The sequence below is a fragment of the Salvelinus fontinalis genome, chromosome 23 (genome assembly GCF_029448725.1).
Source record: "Salvelinus fontinalis isolate EN_2023a chromosome 23, ASM2944872v1, whole genome shotgun sequence".
Lineage (NCBI taxonomy): Eukaryota > Metazoa > Chordata > Actinopteri > Salmoniformes > Salmonidae > Salvelinus > Salvelinus fontinalis.
In genome coordinates, this window is record NC_074687.1 from 848,852 (window position 1) to 865,724 (window position 16,873).

The window sequence follows — 16,873 nt, forward strand, 5'->3', positions numbered from 1 at the left end:
AAATGACTTAAATGTAAATGTAGGGTCGGTTAATACCGTACTATATGCAGAGTCAGTTAATACCGTACTATATACAGGGTCAGTTAATACCATACTATATACAGGGTCAGTTAATACCATACTATATACAGGGTCAGTTAATACCATACTATATACAGGGTCAGTTAATACCATACTATATACAGGGTCAGGTTAATACCATACTATATACAGGGTCAGGTTAATACCATACTATATACAGGGTCAGTTTAATACCATACTATATACAGGGTCAGGTTAATACCATACTATATACAGGGTCAGTTAATACCATACTATATACAGGGTCAGTTCCAGTACCATATTTATAATATCAAATTGTATTTGTCACAAGCGCCGAATACAATTTTCTTACAAGCCCTAAACCAACAATGCAGTTTTAAGAAAATACCCCCCCAAAAAGTAAAATACCCCATCCCCGTCGATGGGGATGTGCTCGCCTCCCTGGTTGCCTGTAGTCCCCGATCAGCTCAGACTGACTTTGAGGGAGAGGTTGTTGCTCCGGCTCCACACTGCCAGGTCATTGACCTCCTGCCTGTAAGCTGTCTCATCATCGCTGGTGATCAGGCCTACCACTGTCATGTCGTCAGCAAACTTAATGATGGTGCTGGAGTTGTGCCCGGCCACACAGTTTTGGGTGAACAGGGAGTACAGGAGGGTACTAAGCATACACCCCTGTGGGGCCCCAGTGTTGCGGGTCAGCGCGGCGGAGGTGATGTCGCCTACCCTTACCACCTGGGGGCGGCTCGTCAGGAAGTCCAGGATCCAGTTGCAGAGGGAGGTGTTCAGACCCAGGGTCCTGAGCTTAGTGATGAGCTTCGAGTGGACAATGGCGTTGAACGCTGAGCTGTAGTCAATGAACAGCATTCTCACATAGGTATTCCTCTTATCTAGGTGGGAGAGGGCAGTGTGGAGAGCAAATGCGATTGCATCATCCATGGATCTGTAGGGGTGGTATGCAAATTGGAGTGGATCTAGGGTGTCTGGGATGGTGGAGTTAATGTTAACCCAATCCTCTGGGTCGGTGACGGCCCTCACACCCGGCACGATGTTGTTGTCAAACCGTGCATTGAGTTCGTCTGGTAGAGAGGCAGAGAACGGAGAACATAGCGGGACTTTTACTTATTCCTGTCTTCGGCCGTAGCCTCAGAGTTGTCTACAATAGCTCTGTGTGCAGTAGCCTTTAGTTTAGTGCCGACCTCTGTGTTAATCCAGGGCTTTTGATTGGTGATGTGGCGAACCCTCACCGTGGGGACGACGTCGCTGATGCATTTTGTGATGAAGCCGGTGACGGAGGTGGTTAGCTCGTCAATGTCAATGTTATCGTCAATGTTATTGGCGGAGTCTTGAAACATATGCCAATCAGCGCTAACAAAGCAGTCCTGTAGCATAATCTCTGATTTCTGGTGACCAATTCTCAACGGAGCGAGTCATGGGTACTTCCTGTTGGGAGTTTCTGCTTGTAAACAGGAAGCAGGAGTACGGAGTCATGATCTGATTTGCCGAATGGTGGAAAAGGGATGGCCACGTGTTTTAGTGACACGGAATAAAAATTGCTGTCAACCACAAAAGCAGCCTCTGGATGAAGGTTTTCTTGCTTGTTTACAGCTTTGTACAGTTGGTTAAGTGTCAGCTTGTTCTTGTCCTGAGGTGGAACAACAGTCACAATAAGAGCTGGAAACTCCCTCGGGAGGTAAAAGGGTCGGCATTTCACCATCAGGTATTCCAAGATGGGTGAACAATTGGTCGACACTTCCACCGCTCTGGAGTCAGCACACCAGTTGGAGTTGATGTAGAGGCAAACCCCTCCCCCCCTTGATTTCCCCGCCTCTACTGTCCTGACCGCCCGGGGAATGGAGAATCCATAGAGTTGGATAGCCATGGGTGGTCCTCCATCTTATTATCAAGTGACTGTACATTAGCCAGTAGAATGGAGGGAAGAGGTGGCTGACAAAATAGCAAAGTTGGGTCGGAGCCTGCAAAATGGTGGCCATCCAGTACGGCGCCATTTTATCTTCAAGCTTCTGAATCGGGCGGTCAAATGCTGCCAGTAGATGCCGATGTTTCAAATAGACCTAGCTTGTGCATCACTAGCTATCAGTAGCTAACAGGGAAGACATCTGAGGGAGAACACAGAGCGTGACACCGAACAGCTTGCCTATCGGTGAATGAGCCAAGCTAGAACAGCTTGCCTATCGGTGAATGAGCCAAGCTAGAACAGCTGGCTGACCGGTGAATGGGCAGAGCTAGAACAGCTTGCTGACCGGTGAATGGGCAGAGCTAGAAGAGCTTGCTGACCGGTGAATGGGCAGAGCTAGAAGAGCTTGCTGACCGGTGAATGGGGAGAGCTAGAAGAGCTTGCTGACCGGTGAATGGGCAGAGCTAGAAGAGCTTGCTGACCGGTGAATGGGCCGAGCTAGAACAGCTTGCTGACCGGTGAATGGGCCAAGCGAGAACAGCTTGCCTATCGGTGAATGAGCAGAGCTAGAACAGCTGGCTGACCGGTGAATGGGCCGAGCGAGAACAGCTTGCTGACCGGTGAATGGGCCAAGCGAGAACAGCTTGCTGACCGGTGAATGGGCCAAGCGAGAACAGCTGGCTGACCGGTGAATGGGCCGAGCGAGAACAGCTTGCTCACCGGTGAATGGGCCAAGCGAGAACAGCTTGCTGACCGGTGAATGGGCAGAGCTAGAAGAGCTTGCTGACCGGTGAATGGGCAGAGCTAGAACAGCTTGCTGACCGGTGAATGTGCAGAGCTAGAAGAGCTTGCTGACCGGTGAATGTGCAGAGCTAGAAGAGCTTGCTGACCGGTGAATGTGCAGAGCTAGAACAGCTTGCCTATCGGTGAATGTGCAGAGCTAGAAGAGCTTGCTGACCGGTGAATGGGCACAGCTAGAAGAGCTTGCTGACCGGTGAATGGGCACAGCTAGAAGAGCTTGCTGACCGGTGAATGGGCACAGCTAGAAGAGCTTGCTGACCGGTGAATGGGCCGAGCTAGAACACACCGACCAACTTTCCAACTGAAAGCCAGCAGCTGTCTGACGCAATGCCGTGCCTTCTCAATCTTGAGGCAGACTTGCAGTCAACTACTGTTGCAAAACCGTTGGCACAGGTCCTCCTGAAGTCACTGAATGAGGGATTCGCATCCATACTGAATCCTCTGGCAGTCAACTTCGATCCAACTCCTACTGCAGTATGCCTGATGGATCCAACCCCTACTGCAGTAGGCCTGATGGATCCAACCCCTACTGCAGTAGGCCTGATGGATCCAACCCCTACTGCAGTAGGCCCGATGGATCCAACCCCTACTGCAGTAGGCCCGATGGATCCAACCCCTACTGCAGTAGGCCTGATGGATCCAACCCCTACTGCAGTAGGCCTGATGGATCCATTCCCTACTGCAGTAGGCCTGATGGATCCAACCCCTACTGCAGTAGGCCTGATGGATCCAACCCCTACTGCAGTAGGCCTGATGGATCCAACCCCTACTGCAGTAGGCCTGATGGATCCAACCCCTACTGCAGTAGGCCTGATGGATCCAACCCCTACTGCAGTAGGCCCGATGGATCCAACCCCTACTGCAGTAGGCCTGATGGATCCAACCCCTACTGCAGTAGGCCCGATGGATCCAACCCCTACTGCAGTAGGCGTGATGGATCCAACCCCTACTGCAGTAGGCCCGATGGATCCAACCCCTACTGCAGTAGGCCCGATGGATCCAACCCCTACTGCAGTAGGCCCGATGGATCCAACCCCTACTGCAGTAGGCCCGATGGATCCAACCCCTACTGCAGTAGGCCCGATGGATCCAACCCCTACTGCAGTAGGCCTGATGGATCCATTCCCTACTGCAGTAGGCCCGATGGATCCAACCCCTACTGCAGTAGGCCTGATGGATCCAACCCCTACTGCAGTAGGCCTGATGGATCCAACCCCTACTGCAGTAGGCCTGATGGATCCAACCCCTACTGCAGTAGGCCTGATGGATCCAACCCCTACTGCAGTAGGCCTGATGGATCCAACCCCTACTGCAGTAGGCCTGATGGATCCAAGTGTCTTCGCTCAACAGAGATGGAGCCACTGAGGGAAGCGGTCTTTTGTACTTCAGCAAATCAGAGAGTACAGCAGTGGAGCAGCAGGACCCCAGGAAGATGCCAGCACAATGAATTCAGCAAGCATCTCAACCACAGTGCTTCAGAAATATAGCTTCCTCGCATCAAAGATTGTGTCTGAGACCACTGTCTAGCCAGACGGTCAACCTGGCAGGGCATTAAGTGCCTGTGTGATCTGTGGAAATACCTGGCTGTGAACTGACATTTTGAAGAAGAGTTGTATTGCAGCTTTTATTAACCCTCAGTGATGCACGTTTTAATATTTCTTACACTACATGACCAAAAGTATGTTTGTGGACACCTGCTCGTTGAACATCTCATTCCAAAGTCGTGGGCATTAATGTGGAGTTGGTCCCCCCTTTGCTGCTATAACAGCCTCCACTCTTCTGGGAAGGCTTTCCACTAGATGTTGGAACATTGCTGCTATAACAGCCTCCACTCTTCTGGGAAGGCTTTCCACTAGATGTTGGAACATTGCTGCTATAACAGCCTCCACTCTTCTGGGAAGGCTTTCTACTAGATGTTGGAACATTGCTGCTATAACAGCCTCCACTCTTCTGGGAAGGCTTTCCACTAGATGTTGGAACATTGCTGCTATAACAGCCTCCACTCTTCTGGGAAGGCTTTCCACTAGATGTTGGAACATTGCTGCTATAACAGCCTCCACTCTTCTGGGAAGGTTTTCCACTAGATGTTGGAACATTGCTGCTATAACAGCCTCCACTCTTCTGGGAAGGCTTTCCACTAGATGTTGGAACATTGCTGCTATAACAGCCTCCACTCTTCTGGGAAGGCTTTCTACTAGATGTTGGAACATTGCTGCTATAACAGCCTCCACTCTTCTGGGAAGGCGTTCCACTAGATGTTTGGAACATTGCTGCTATAACAGCCTCCGCTCTTCTGGGAAGGCTTTCCACTAGATGTTGGAACATTGCTGCTACAACAGCCTCCACTCTTCTGGGAAGGCTTTCCACTAGATGTTGGAACATTGCTGCTATAACAGCCTCCACTCTTCTGGGAAGGCTTTCCACTAGATGTTGGAACGTTGCTGCTATAACAGCCTCCACTCTTCTGGGAAGGCTTTCCACTAGATGTTGGAACATTGCTGCTATAACAGCCTCCACTCTTCTGGGAAGGCTTTCTACTAGATGTTGGAACATTGCTGATATAACAGCCTCCACTCTTCTGGGAAGGCGTTCCACTAGATGTTTGGAACATTGCTGCTATAACAGCCTCCGCTCTTCTGGGAAGGCTTTCCACTAGATGTTGGAACATTGCTGCTATAACAGCCTCCACTCTTCTGGGAAGGCTTTCCACTAGATGTTGGAACATTGCTGCTATAACAGCCTCCACTCTTCTGGGAAGGCTTTTCACTAGATGTTAGAACATTGCTGCGGGGACTTGCTTCCATTCAGCCACAAGAGCGTTAGTGAGGTCAGGCACTGATGTTGGGTGATTAGGCCTGGCTCTTATTCGGCATTCCAATTGATCCCAAATGTGTTCTATGGGGTTGAGGTCAGGGCTCTGTGCGGGCCAGTCAAGATCTCAACAAACCACTTCTGTATGGACCTCGCTTTGTGCATGGGGGCATTGTCATTGTCAGTTTACAATTGGCTCATTCATCCCCCTCCTCTCCCCTGTAACTATTCCCCAGGTCGTTGCTGCAAATGAGAACGTGTTCTCAGTCAACTTACCTGGTAAAATAACGGTAAATAAATAAATAAATAAATTGTCATGCTGAAACAGGAAAGGGCCTTCCCAAAACTCTTGCCACAAAGTTGGAAGCACAGAATAGTCTAGAATGTCATTGTATGCTGTAGCATTTAGATTTCCCTTTACTGGAACTAAGGGGCCTGAACCATGAAAAACAGCCCCAGACCATTATTCCTCCTCCACCAAACTTTACAGTTGGCACTAAGCATTCAGGCAGGTAGCGTTTTCCTGGCATCCACTAAACCCAGATTATTCCGTCGGACTGCCAGATGGTGAAGCGTGATTCATCACTCCAGAGAACGCGTTTCCACTGCTCCAGAGTCCAATGGTGGCCAGCTTTACACCACTCCAGCCGACACCATGGGAACCCATTTCATAAAGTTTCAAAACGAACAGTTCTTGTGCTGACGTTGCTTCCAGAGGCAGTTTGGAACCGAGGACAGAAGATTAAAGGTACTTGGTTCTTCTTACATCTGCTTCTAAAGTTAAGGCATTGGATTGGTGTAAACATGGGCAAGAGTTTACTTCCCGCCATATTTATTGCACCAGTCTAGGTGCTTATCCTTTAAATCCAAGTCACGTTAGGATTTATTCATAATTTAAACCTAAGCAAACCTATGTCCTGGCCTTGGAGCTGTATGGAGTCCTCTAGTGGTCCAGAAGTCTGTGTTTAGCATGAGCAGCGCCATTGGATACTAGCCATTTTGATATAGTCAACTGGGCGGGACTTCCAACTTCATTGGCTGGTCCCTTATTCCCTTCGTGAAGAATACAATGTACTCTTTCAAGATGGCGCTGCCGTCTCAGACACCATCATGACACCGATACAAAGATGTTATGTCTACCCAGTGGCAGGAAGTGACAGCCCCCAAAACTAACCATAGGCCTACTACACATACAGTAAATGGTTCCTAGCCTCTAAACTAAACACTAAACTAAACACTAAAGCTGATAACTAAATATAAATGTTTTTAATAAAACTAGTCAATCAAGTCTGAAAACTAACTGAAACTGAACTGAATTTGAAATAGAAATAAAAAAAACGAATATAAATAAAAACGAATATTCAATCACAAAATAATAATAACCTTGATTTTAATCAAGGTTATCTTGGAGTTGCATGTCACTGTTCAGAAATAAAATGAGGACCTAAAATGTGTGTGAAATGAGGACTTACTGAGTGCTGGCACTGTATGGCACTGGCTGGTGGAACCCTATATAAACCACCAAGATGTGAAGAGGGACACTGTGGGGACAAACAGACTGGGGTTAGATGGGCTGTACAGAGGACACATGTCTTCACAACTCCTCCTGTATATTTCAGGTAATAAGCACTGAGTCATTTATTAAATCTCTCACGTACATGCATGGACACATTCTCACTCACACCAATTTACCTGCTTCAAGATTGATTCATTTCTCTGCTAAAATAAAATGATTTATGCTCCTCCACATTGTATATAGAATAGCATGCCATGGAGTGTATTCACGAGGAAGGGCCTGTAGATTAGTGTAGTGTACTCACTAGGAAGGAGCAGTAATGTGTACTCACTAGGAAGGAGCAGTAATGTGTACTCACTAGTAAGGAGCAGTAATGTGTACTCACTAGGAAGGGGCAGTAATGTGTACTCACTAGGAAGGGGCAGTAATGTGTACTCACTAGGAAGGAGCAGTAATGTGTACTCACTAGGAAGGGGCAGTAATGTGTACTCACTAGGAAGGAGCAGTAATGTGTACTCACTAGGAAGGGGCAGTAATGTGTACTCACTAGGAAGGGGCAGTAATGTGTACTCACTAGGAAGGGGCAGTAATGTGTACTCACTAGGAAGGAGCAGTAATGTGTACTCACTGGGAAGGGGCAGTAATGTGTACTCACTGGGAAGGAGCAGTAATGTGTACTCACTAGGAAGGGGCAGTAATGTGTACTCACTAGGAAGGGGCAGTAATGTGTACTCACTAGGAAGGAGCAGTAATGTGTACTCACTAGGAAGGAGCAGTAATGTGTACTCACTAGGAAGGGGCAGTAATGTGTACTCACTAGGAAGGGGCAGTAATGTGTACTCACTAGGAAGGGGCAGTAATGTGTACTCACTAGGAAGGAGCAGTAATGTGTACTCACTAGGAAGGAGCAGTAATGTGTACTCACTGGGAAGGAGCAGTAATGTGTACTCACTGGGAAGGAGCAGTAATGTGTACTCACTAGGAAGGAGCAGTAATGTGTACTCACTAGGAAGGAGCAGTAATGTGTACTCACTAGGAAGGAGCAGTAATGTGTACTCACTAGGAAGGAGCAGTAATGTGTACTCACTAGGAAGGAGCAGTAGTGTGTACTCACTAGGACGGAGCAGTAGTGTGTACTCACTAGGACGGAGCAGTAGTGTGTACTCACTAGGAAGGGGCAGTAATGTGTACTCACTAGGAAGGGGCAGTAATGTGTACTCACTAGGAAGGGGCAGTAATGTGTACTCACTAGGAAGGAGCAGTAATGTGTACTCACTAGGAAGGAGCAGTAATGTGTACTCACTAGGAAGGAGCAGTAATGTGTACTCACTAGGAAGGAGCAGTAATGTGTACTCACTAGGAAGGAGCAGTAATGTGTACTCACTAGGAAGGAGCAGTAATGTGTACTCACTGGGAAGGAGCAGTAATGTGTACTCACTGGGAAGGAGCAGTAATGTGTACTCACTGGGAAGGAGCAGTAATGTGTACTCACTGGGAAGGAGCAGTAATGTGTACTCACTGGGAAGGAGCAGTAATGTGTACTCACTAGGAAGGAGCAGTAGTGTGTACTCACTAGGAAGGGGCAGTAGTGTGTACTCACTAGGAAGGAGCAGTAATGTGTACTCACTAGGAAGGAGCAGTAATGTGTACTCACTAGGAAGGGGCAGTAATGTGTACTCACTAGGAAGGGGCAGTAATGTGTACTCACTAGGAAGGAGCAGTAATGTGTACTCACTGGGAAGGAGCAGTAATGTGTACTCACTGGGAAGGAGCAGTAATGTGTACTCACTGGGAAGGAGCAGTAATGTGTACTCACTGGGAAGGAGCAGTAATGTGTACTCACTAGGAAGGAGCAGTAATGTGTACTCACTAGGAAGGAGCAGTAATGTGTACTCACTAGGAAGGAGCAGTAATGTGTACTCACTAGGAAGGGGCAGTAATGTGTACTCACTAGGAAGGAGCAGTAATGTGTACTCACTAGGAAGGGGCAGTAATGTGTACTCACTAGGAAGGGGCAGTAATGTGTACTCACTAGGAAGGAGCAGTAATGTGTACTCACTGGGAAGGGGCAGTAATGTGTACTCACTGGGAAGGGGCAGTAATGTGTACTCACTGGGAAGGAGCAGTAATGTGTACTCACTAGGAAGGGGCAGTAATGTGTACTCACTAGGAAGGAGCAGTAGTGTGTACTCACTAGGAAGGAGCAGTAATGTGTACTCACTAGGAAGGAGCAGTAATGTGTACTCACTAGGAAGGAGCAGTAATGTGTACTCACTAGGAAGGAGCAGTAATGTGTACTCACTAGGAAGGAGCAGTAATGTGTACTCACTAGGAAGGAGCAGTAATGTGTACTCACTAGGAAGGAGCAGTAATGTGTACTCACTAGGAAGGGGCAGTAATGTGTACTCACTAGGAAGGGGCAGTAATGTGTACTCACTAGGAAGGAGCAGTAATGTGTACTCACTAGGAAGGAGCAGTAATGTGTACTCACTAGGAAGGAGCAGTAATGTGTACTCACTAGGAAGGAGCAGTAATGTGTACTCACTAGGAAGGAGCAGTAATGTGTACTCACTAGGAAGGAGCAGTAATGTGTAATCACTAGGAAGGAGCAGTAATGTGTACTCACTAGGAAGGAGCAGTAATGTGTACTCACTAGGAAGGGGCAGTAATGTGTACTCACTAGGAAGGGGCAGTAATGTGTACTCACTAGGAAGGGGCAGTAATGTGTACTCACTAGGAAGGAGCAGTAATGTGTACTCACTAGGAAGGAGCAGTAATGTGTACTCACTAGGAAGGGGCAGTAATGTGTACTCACTAGGAAGGGGCAGTAATGTGTACTCACTAGGAAGGGGCAGTAATGTGTACTCACTGGGAAGGGGCAGTAATGTTTACTCACTGGGAAGGAGCAGTAATGTGTACTCACTAGGAAGGGGCAGTAATGTGTACTCACTGGGAAGGGGCAGTAATGTGTACTCACTGGGAAGGGGCAGTAATGTGTACTCACTGGGAAGGGGCAGTAGTGTGTACTCACTAGGAAGGAGCAGTAGTGTGTACTCACTAGGAAGGAGCAGTAATGTGTACTCACTAGGAAGGAGCAGTAATGTGTACTCACTAGGAAGGAGCAGTAATGTGTACTCACTAGGAAGGAGCAGTAATGTGTACTCACTAGGAAGGAGCAGTAATGTGTACTCACTAGGAAGGAGCAGTAATGTGTACTCACTAGGAAGGAGCAGTAATGTGTACTCACTAGGAAGGAGCAGTAGTGTGTACTCACTAGGAAGGAGCAGTAGTGTGTACTCACTAGGAAGGGGCAGTAATGTGTACTCACTAGGAAGGGGCAGTAATGTGTACTCACTAGGAAGGGGCAGTAATGTGTACTCACTGGGAAGGGGCAGTAATGTGTACTCACTGGGAAGGGGCAGTAATGTGTACTCACTGGGAAGGGGCAGTAATGTGTACTCACTGGGAAGGGGCAGTAATGTGTACTCACTGGGAAGGGGCAGTAATGTGTACTCACTAGGAAGGGGCAGTAATGTGTACTCACTAGGAAGGAGCAGTAATGTGTACTCACTAGGAAGGGGCAGTAATGTGTACTCACTGGGAAGGGGCAGTAATGTGTACTCACTGGGAAGGGGCAGTAATGTGTACTCACTGGGAAGGAGCAGTAATGTGTACTCACTGGGAAGGAGCAGTAATGTGTACTCACTGGGAAGGAGCAGTAATGTGTACTCACTGGGAAGGAGCAGTAATGTGTACTCACTGGGAAGGAGCAGTAATGTGTACTCACTGGGAAGGAGCAGTAATGTGTACTCACTGGGAAGGAGCAGTAATGTGTACTCACTGGGAAGGAGCAGTAATGTGTACTCACTGGGAAGGAGCAGTAATGTGTACTCACTGGGAAGGAGCAGTAATGTGTACTCACTGGGAAGGAGCAGTAATGTGTACTCACTGGGAAGGAGCAGTAATGTGTACTCACTGGGAAGGGGCAGTAATGTGTACTCACTGGGAAGGGGCAGTAGTGTGTACTCACTAGGAAGGAGCAGTAGTGTGTACTCACTAGGAAGGGGCAGTAGTGTGTACTCACTAGGAAGGGGCAGTAGTGTGTACTCACTAGGAAGGGGCAGTAATGTGTACTCACTAGGAAGGAGCAGTAATGTGTACTCACTAGGAAGGAGCAGTAATGTGTACTCACTAGGAAGGAGCAGTAATGTGTACTCACTAGGAAGGAGCAGTAATGTGTACTCACTAGGAAGGAGCAGTAATGTGTACTCACTAGGAAGGAGCAGTAATGTGTACTCACTAGGAAGGAGCAGTAATGTGTACTCACTAGGAAGGAGCAGTAATGTGTACTCACCAGGAAGGAGCAGTAATGTGTACTCACCAGGAAGGAGCAGTAATGTGTACTCACTAGGAAGGAGCAGTAATGTGTACTCACTAGGAAGGAGCAGTAATGTGTACTCACTAGGAAGGGGCAGTAATGTGTACTCACTGGGAAGGAGCAGTAATGTGTACTCACTAGGAAGGGGCAGTAATGTGTACTCACTAGGAAGGAGCAGTAATGTGTACTCACTAGGAAGGAGCAGTAATGTGTACTCACTGGGAAGGGGCAGTAATGTGTACTCACTAGGAAGGAGCAGTAATGTGTACTCACTAGGAAGGAGCAGTAATGTGTACTCACTAGGAAGGAGCAGTAATGTGTACTCACTAGGAAGGGGCAGTAATGTGTACTCACTAGGAAGGGGCAGTAATGTGTACTCACTAGGAAGGAGCAGTAATGTGTACTCACTAGGAAGGAGCAGTAATGTGTACTCACTAGGAAGGAGCAGTAATGTGTACTCACTAGGAAGGAGCAGTAATGTGTACTCACTAGGAAGGAGCAGTAATGTGTACTCACTAGGAAGGAGCAGTAATGTGTACTCACTAGGAAGGGGCAGTAATGTGTACTCACTAGGAAGGGGCAGTAATGTGTACTCACTAGGAAGGGGCAGTAATGTGTACTCACTAGGAAGGAGCAGTAATGTGTACTCACTAGGAAGGAGCAGTAATGTGTACTCACTAGGAAGGAGCAGTAATGTGTACTCACTAGGAAGGAGCAGTAATGTGTACTCACTAGGAAGGAGCAGTAATGTGTACTCACTAGGAAGGAGCAGTAATGTGTACTCACTAGGAAGGAGCAGTAATGTGTACTCACTAGGAAGGGGCAGTAATGTGTACTCACTGGGAAGGAGCAGTAATGTGTACTCACTGGGAAGGAGCAGTAATGTGTACTCACTGGGAAGGAGCAGTAATGTGTACTCACTAGGAAGGGGCAGTAATGTGTACTCACTAGGAAGGAGCAGTAGTGTGTACTCACTAGGAAGGAGCAGTAATGTGTACTCACTAGGAAGGAGCAGTAATGTGTACTCACTAGGAAGGAGCAGTAATGTGTACTCACTAGGAAGGAGCAGTAATGTGTACTCACTAGGAAGGAGCAGTAATGTGTACTCACTAGGAAGGAGCAGTAATGTGTACTCACTAGGAAGGAGCAGTAGTGTGTACTCACTGGGAAGGAGCAGTAATGTGTACTCACTAGGAAGGGGCAGTAATGTGTACTCACTAGGAAGGGGCAGTAATGTGTACTCACTAGGAAGGGGCAGTAATGTGTACTCACTAGGAAGGAGCAGTAATGTGTACTCACTGGGAAGGGGCAGTAATGTGTACTCACTGGGAAGGGGCAGTAATGTGTACTCACTAGGAAGGGGCAGTAATGTGTACTCACTAGGAAGGAGCAGTAATGTGTACTCACTAGGAAGGAGCAGTAATGTGTACTCACTAGGAAGGAGCAGTAATGTGTACTCACTAGGAAGGAGCAGTAATGTGTACTCACTAGGAAGGAGCAGTAATGTGTACTCACTGGGAAGGGGCAGTAATGTGTACTCACTAGGAAGGGGCAGTAATGTGTACTCACTAGGAAGGGGCAGTAATGTGTACTCACTAGGAAGGGGCAGTAATGTGTACTCACTAGGAAGGAGCAGTAATGTGTACTCACTAGGAAGGGGCAGTAATGTGTACTCACTGGGAAGGAGCAGTAATGTACTTGTGTTCTCACTAGGAAGGGTCCGGGGTGTGTAGTGTACAGTGTACTCACTAGGACGGGTCCGGGGTGTGTAGTGTAGTGTACTCACTAGGAAGGGGTGTGTAGTGTAGTGTACTCACTAGGAAGGGGTGTGTAGTGTAGTGTACTCACTAGGAAGGGGTGTGCTCCTCGGGGGCCTGTTGCTGGCGGTAAAACAGACAAACCGCTGGAGAAGATTCCCAGAGCGTTCAGGTTCAGCCCCGGGATAAGGTTGGTTTGTTGCTAGAATAGATGAACAGAGGCAGACAGGAGTGTGTGTGTGTGTGTGTGTGTGTGTGTGTGTGTGTGTGTGTGTGTGTGTGTGTGTGTGTGTGTGTGTGTGTGTGTGTGTGTGTGTGTGTGTGTGTGTGTGTGTGTGTGTGTGTGTGTGTGTGTGACAGATCCATTTTTCATCTCCCAGAGAGTTAAGCATTTCAGTGTACCTGATGAACCACCTTATGAACCATCTTCATTTACATTTACATTTAAGTCATTTAGCAGACGCTCTTATCCAGAGCGACTTCATAGAGCCATATTGTGTCCCTGGTGTCTGATGGCTTTACCGTCTCACAGCTACACCTTTCCGGTTCACCTGACCTGTCTACCTCATGCTTTGGAACGCTTTGATATCATTTAGCAAACACACTGAGCAGTAATGATTTATCATTAAAACATCTTTATGTAAATGTCATAGATCTGGCATAAATATGACTGAAGATTATATTTTATGACATCTTAATTACAAAATGCATCTTGTGCCAGGAAATGTATCATTACCGGTCACTGTGAGACCTACTGTTATTCTTAGAATTTAACAAGCCTAGATTCGTTTTTGTGTGCCAAATTAGAGAGAAACAAGTTACCAGAGGCCACGAGTAACTTGGTCAAAAATAATGGCACCGATTGGCCTATAGGTGGCGCTGCTATACGCAGTCTCACTAAAACCTTCATATCCTTCGCACTGTTTGACCTATAGGCTTTAAACTTTGTATGTAGGGGTTTTTCCTCACGCTGAACACATTTGCCTCAAGGTCCATCAGGATAGGTTTTCCTTCATCTTGGACATTTTAGAAAACCTTTAAAAGTATATATTCTCATGTTAAGTCTAAGTAACACCAACTTTGGTAAGTAGTCCCAAAGGCTGGTCATGGCTCACATCAACACCATTATCCCAGAAACGCTAAACCCACTCCAATTTGCACCAAAAGGTACGATCTTTGTCCCCATGTGCAGTTGCAAACCGTAGTCTGGCTTTTTTATGGAGGTTTTGGAGCAGTGGCTTCTTCCTTGCTGAGCGGCCTTTCAGGTTATGTCGATATAGGACTCGTTTTACTGTGGATATAGATAATTTTGTACCTGTTTCCTCCAGCATCTTCACAAGGTCCTTTCCTGTTGTTCTGGGATTGATTTGCACTTTTCGCACCAAAGTACTTTCATCTCTAGGAGACAGAACGCGTCTCCTTCCTGAGCGGTATGACGGCTGCGTGGTCCCATGGTGTTTATACTTGCGTACAATTCTTTGTACAGTTGAACGTGGTACTTTCAGGCGTTTGGACATTGCTCCCAAGGATTAACCAGACTTGTGGAGGTCTACAATTTGTTTTCTGAGGTCTTGGCAACAATAACAGTGTTGATCAATTGGACTTTGTCTTATGCAAATGTACGTTAGATTTAATTATGCAGACAACCAATGTGAAATATTGTGTTTTCTATATAATCACAAATTGTTGCTGTAAAACAGTCTTAACGTAGTGAAAAGAGCTGTGGTGTCAGATTATGTGTGTTGGGGCTGGGAAGGGAAGAACCAGTGTGGGTGGGGTGGGGCTGGGTGAGACAGGGCTGTGGTGTCAGATTATGTGTGTTGGGGCTGGGAAGGGAAGAACCGGTGTGGGTGGGATGGGGCTGGGTGAGACAGGGCTGTGGTGTCAGATTATGTGTGTTAGGGCTGGGAAGGGAAGAACCAGTGTGGGTGGGGTGGGGCTGGGTGAGACAGGGCTGTGGTGTCAGATTATGTGTGTTGGGGCTGGGAAGGGAAGAACCGGTGTGGGTGGGGTGGGGCTGGGTGAGACAGGGCTGTGGTGTCAGATTATGTGTGTTGGGGCTGGGAAGGGAAGAACCGGTGTGGGTGGGGTGGGGCTGGGTGAGACAGGGCTGTGGTGTCAGATTATGTGTGTTGGGGCTGGGAAGGGAAGAACCGGTGTGGGTGGGGTGGGGCTGGGTGAGACAGAGCTGTGGTGTCAGATTATGTGTGTTGGGGCTGGGAAGGGAAGAACCAGTGTGGGTGGGGTGGGGCTGGGTGAGACAGAGCTGTGGTATCAGGTGGGTGGGGCTGGGTGAGACAGGGCTGTGGTATCAGGTGGGTGGGGTGGGGCTGGGTGAGACAGGGCTGTGGTATCAGGTGGGTGGGGCTGGGTGAGACAGGGCTGTGGTATCAGGTGGGTGGGGCTGGGTGAGACAGGGCTGTGGTATCAGGTGGGTGGGGTGGGACTGGGTGAGACAGGGCTGTGGTATCAGGTGGGTGGGGCTGGGTGAGACAGGCCTGTGGTATCAGGTGGGTGGGGCTGGGTGAGACAGGGCTGTGGTATCAGGTGGGTGGGGCTGGGTGAGACAGGGCTGTGGTATCAGGTGGGTGGGGTGGGGCTGGGTGAGACAGGGCTGTGGTATTGGGTGGGTGGGGCTGGGTGAGACAGGGCTGTGGTATCAGGTGGATGGGGTGGGGCTGGGTGAGACAGGGCTGTGGTATCAGGTGGGTGGGGTGGGGCTGGGTGAGACAGGGCTGTGGTATCAGGTGGGTGGGGCTGGGTGAGACAGGGCTGTGGTATCAGGTGGGTGGGGTGGGGCTGGGTGAGACAGGGCTGTGGTATTGGGTGGGTGGGTGGGGCTGGGTGAGACAGGGCTGTGGTATCAGGTGGGTGGGGCTGGGTGAGACAGGGCTGTAGTATCAGGTGGGTGGGGTGGGGCTGGGTGAGAGAGGGCTGTGGTATCAGGTGGGTGGGGCTGGGTGAGACAGGGCTGTGGTATCAGGTGGGTGGGGCTGGGTGAGACAGGGCTGTGGTATCAGGTGGGTGGGGCTGGGTGAGACAGGGCTGTAGTATCAGGTGGGTGGGGCTGGGTGAGACAGGGCTGTGGTATCAGGTGGATGGGGTGGGGCTGGGTGAGACAGGGCTGTGGTATCAGGTGGATGGGGTGGGGCTGGGTGAGACAGGGCTGTGGTATCAGGTGGGTGGGGCTGGGTGAGACAGGGCTGTGGTATCAGGTGGGTGGGGTGGGGCTGGGTGAGACAGGGCTGTGGTATCAGGTGGGTGGGGCTGGGTGAGACAGGGCTGTGGTATCAGGTGGGTGGGGTGGGGCTGGGTGAGACAGGGCTGTGGTATCAGGTGGGTGGGGCTGGGTGAGACAGGGCTGTGGTATCAGGTGGGTGGGGCTGGGTGAGACAGGGCTGTGGTATCAGGTGGGTGGGGTGGGGCTGGGTGAGACAGGGCTGTGGTATCAGGTGGGTGGGGTGGGGCTGGGTGAGACAGGGCTGTGGTATCAGGTGGGTGGGGTGGGGCTGGGTGAGACAGGGCTGTGGTATCAGGTGGGTGGGGTGGGGCTGGGTGAGACAGGCCTGTGGTATCAGGTGGGTGGGGCTGGGTGAGACAGGGCTGTGGTATCAGGTGGGAGGGGTGGGGCTGGGTGAGACAGGGCTGTGGTA

General features: G+C 49.1%; 1 protein-coding gene across 4 annotated transcripts in view; it reads right to left on the minus strand.

Annotated features, from left to right (window-relative positions):
• The window catches only part of igf2bp2a (insulin-like growth factor 2 mRNA binding protein 2a), a 79,105-nt gene that overhangs the window by 19,888 nt on the left and 42,344 nt on the right, over positions 1-16,873 (minus strand). For all 4 annotated transcript variants that reach the window (XM_055877523.1, XM_055877521.1, XM_055877524.1 and 1 more), the window contains exons 10-11: positions 13,312-13,422; positions 7,042-7,110 (exon numbers count right to left, since the gene is read on the minus strand). In XM_055877523.1, the coding sequence (XP_055733498.1) occupies positions 7,042-7,110; positions 13,312-13,422 (180 nt within the window). The remainder of the gene's footprint in view (positions 1-7,041; positions 7,111-13,311; positions 13,423-16,873) is intronic.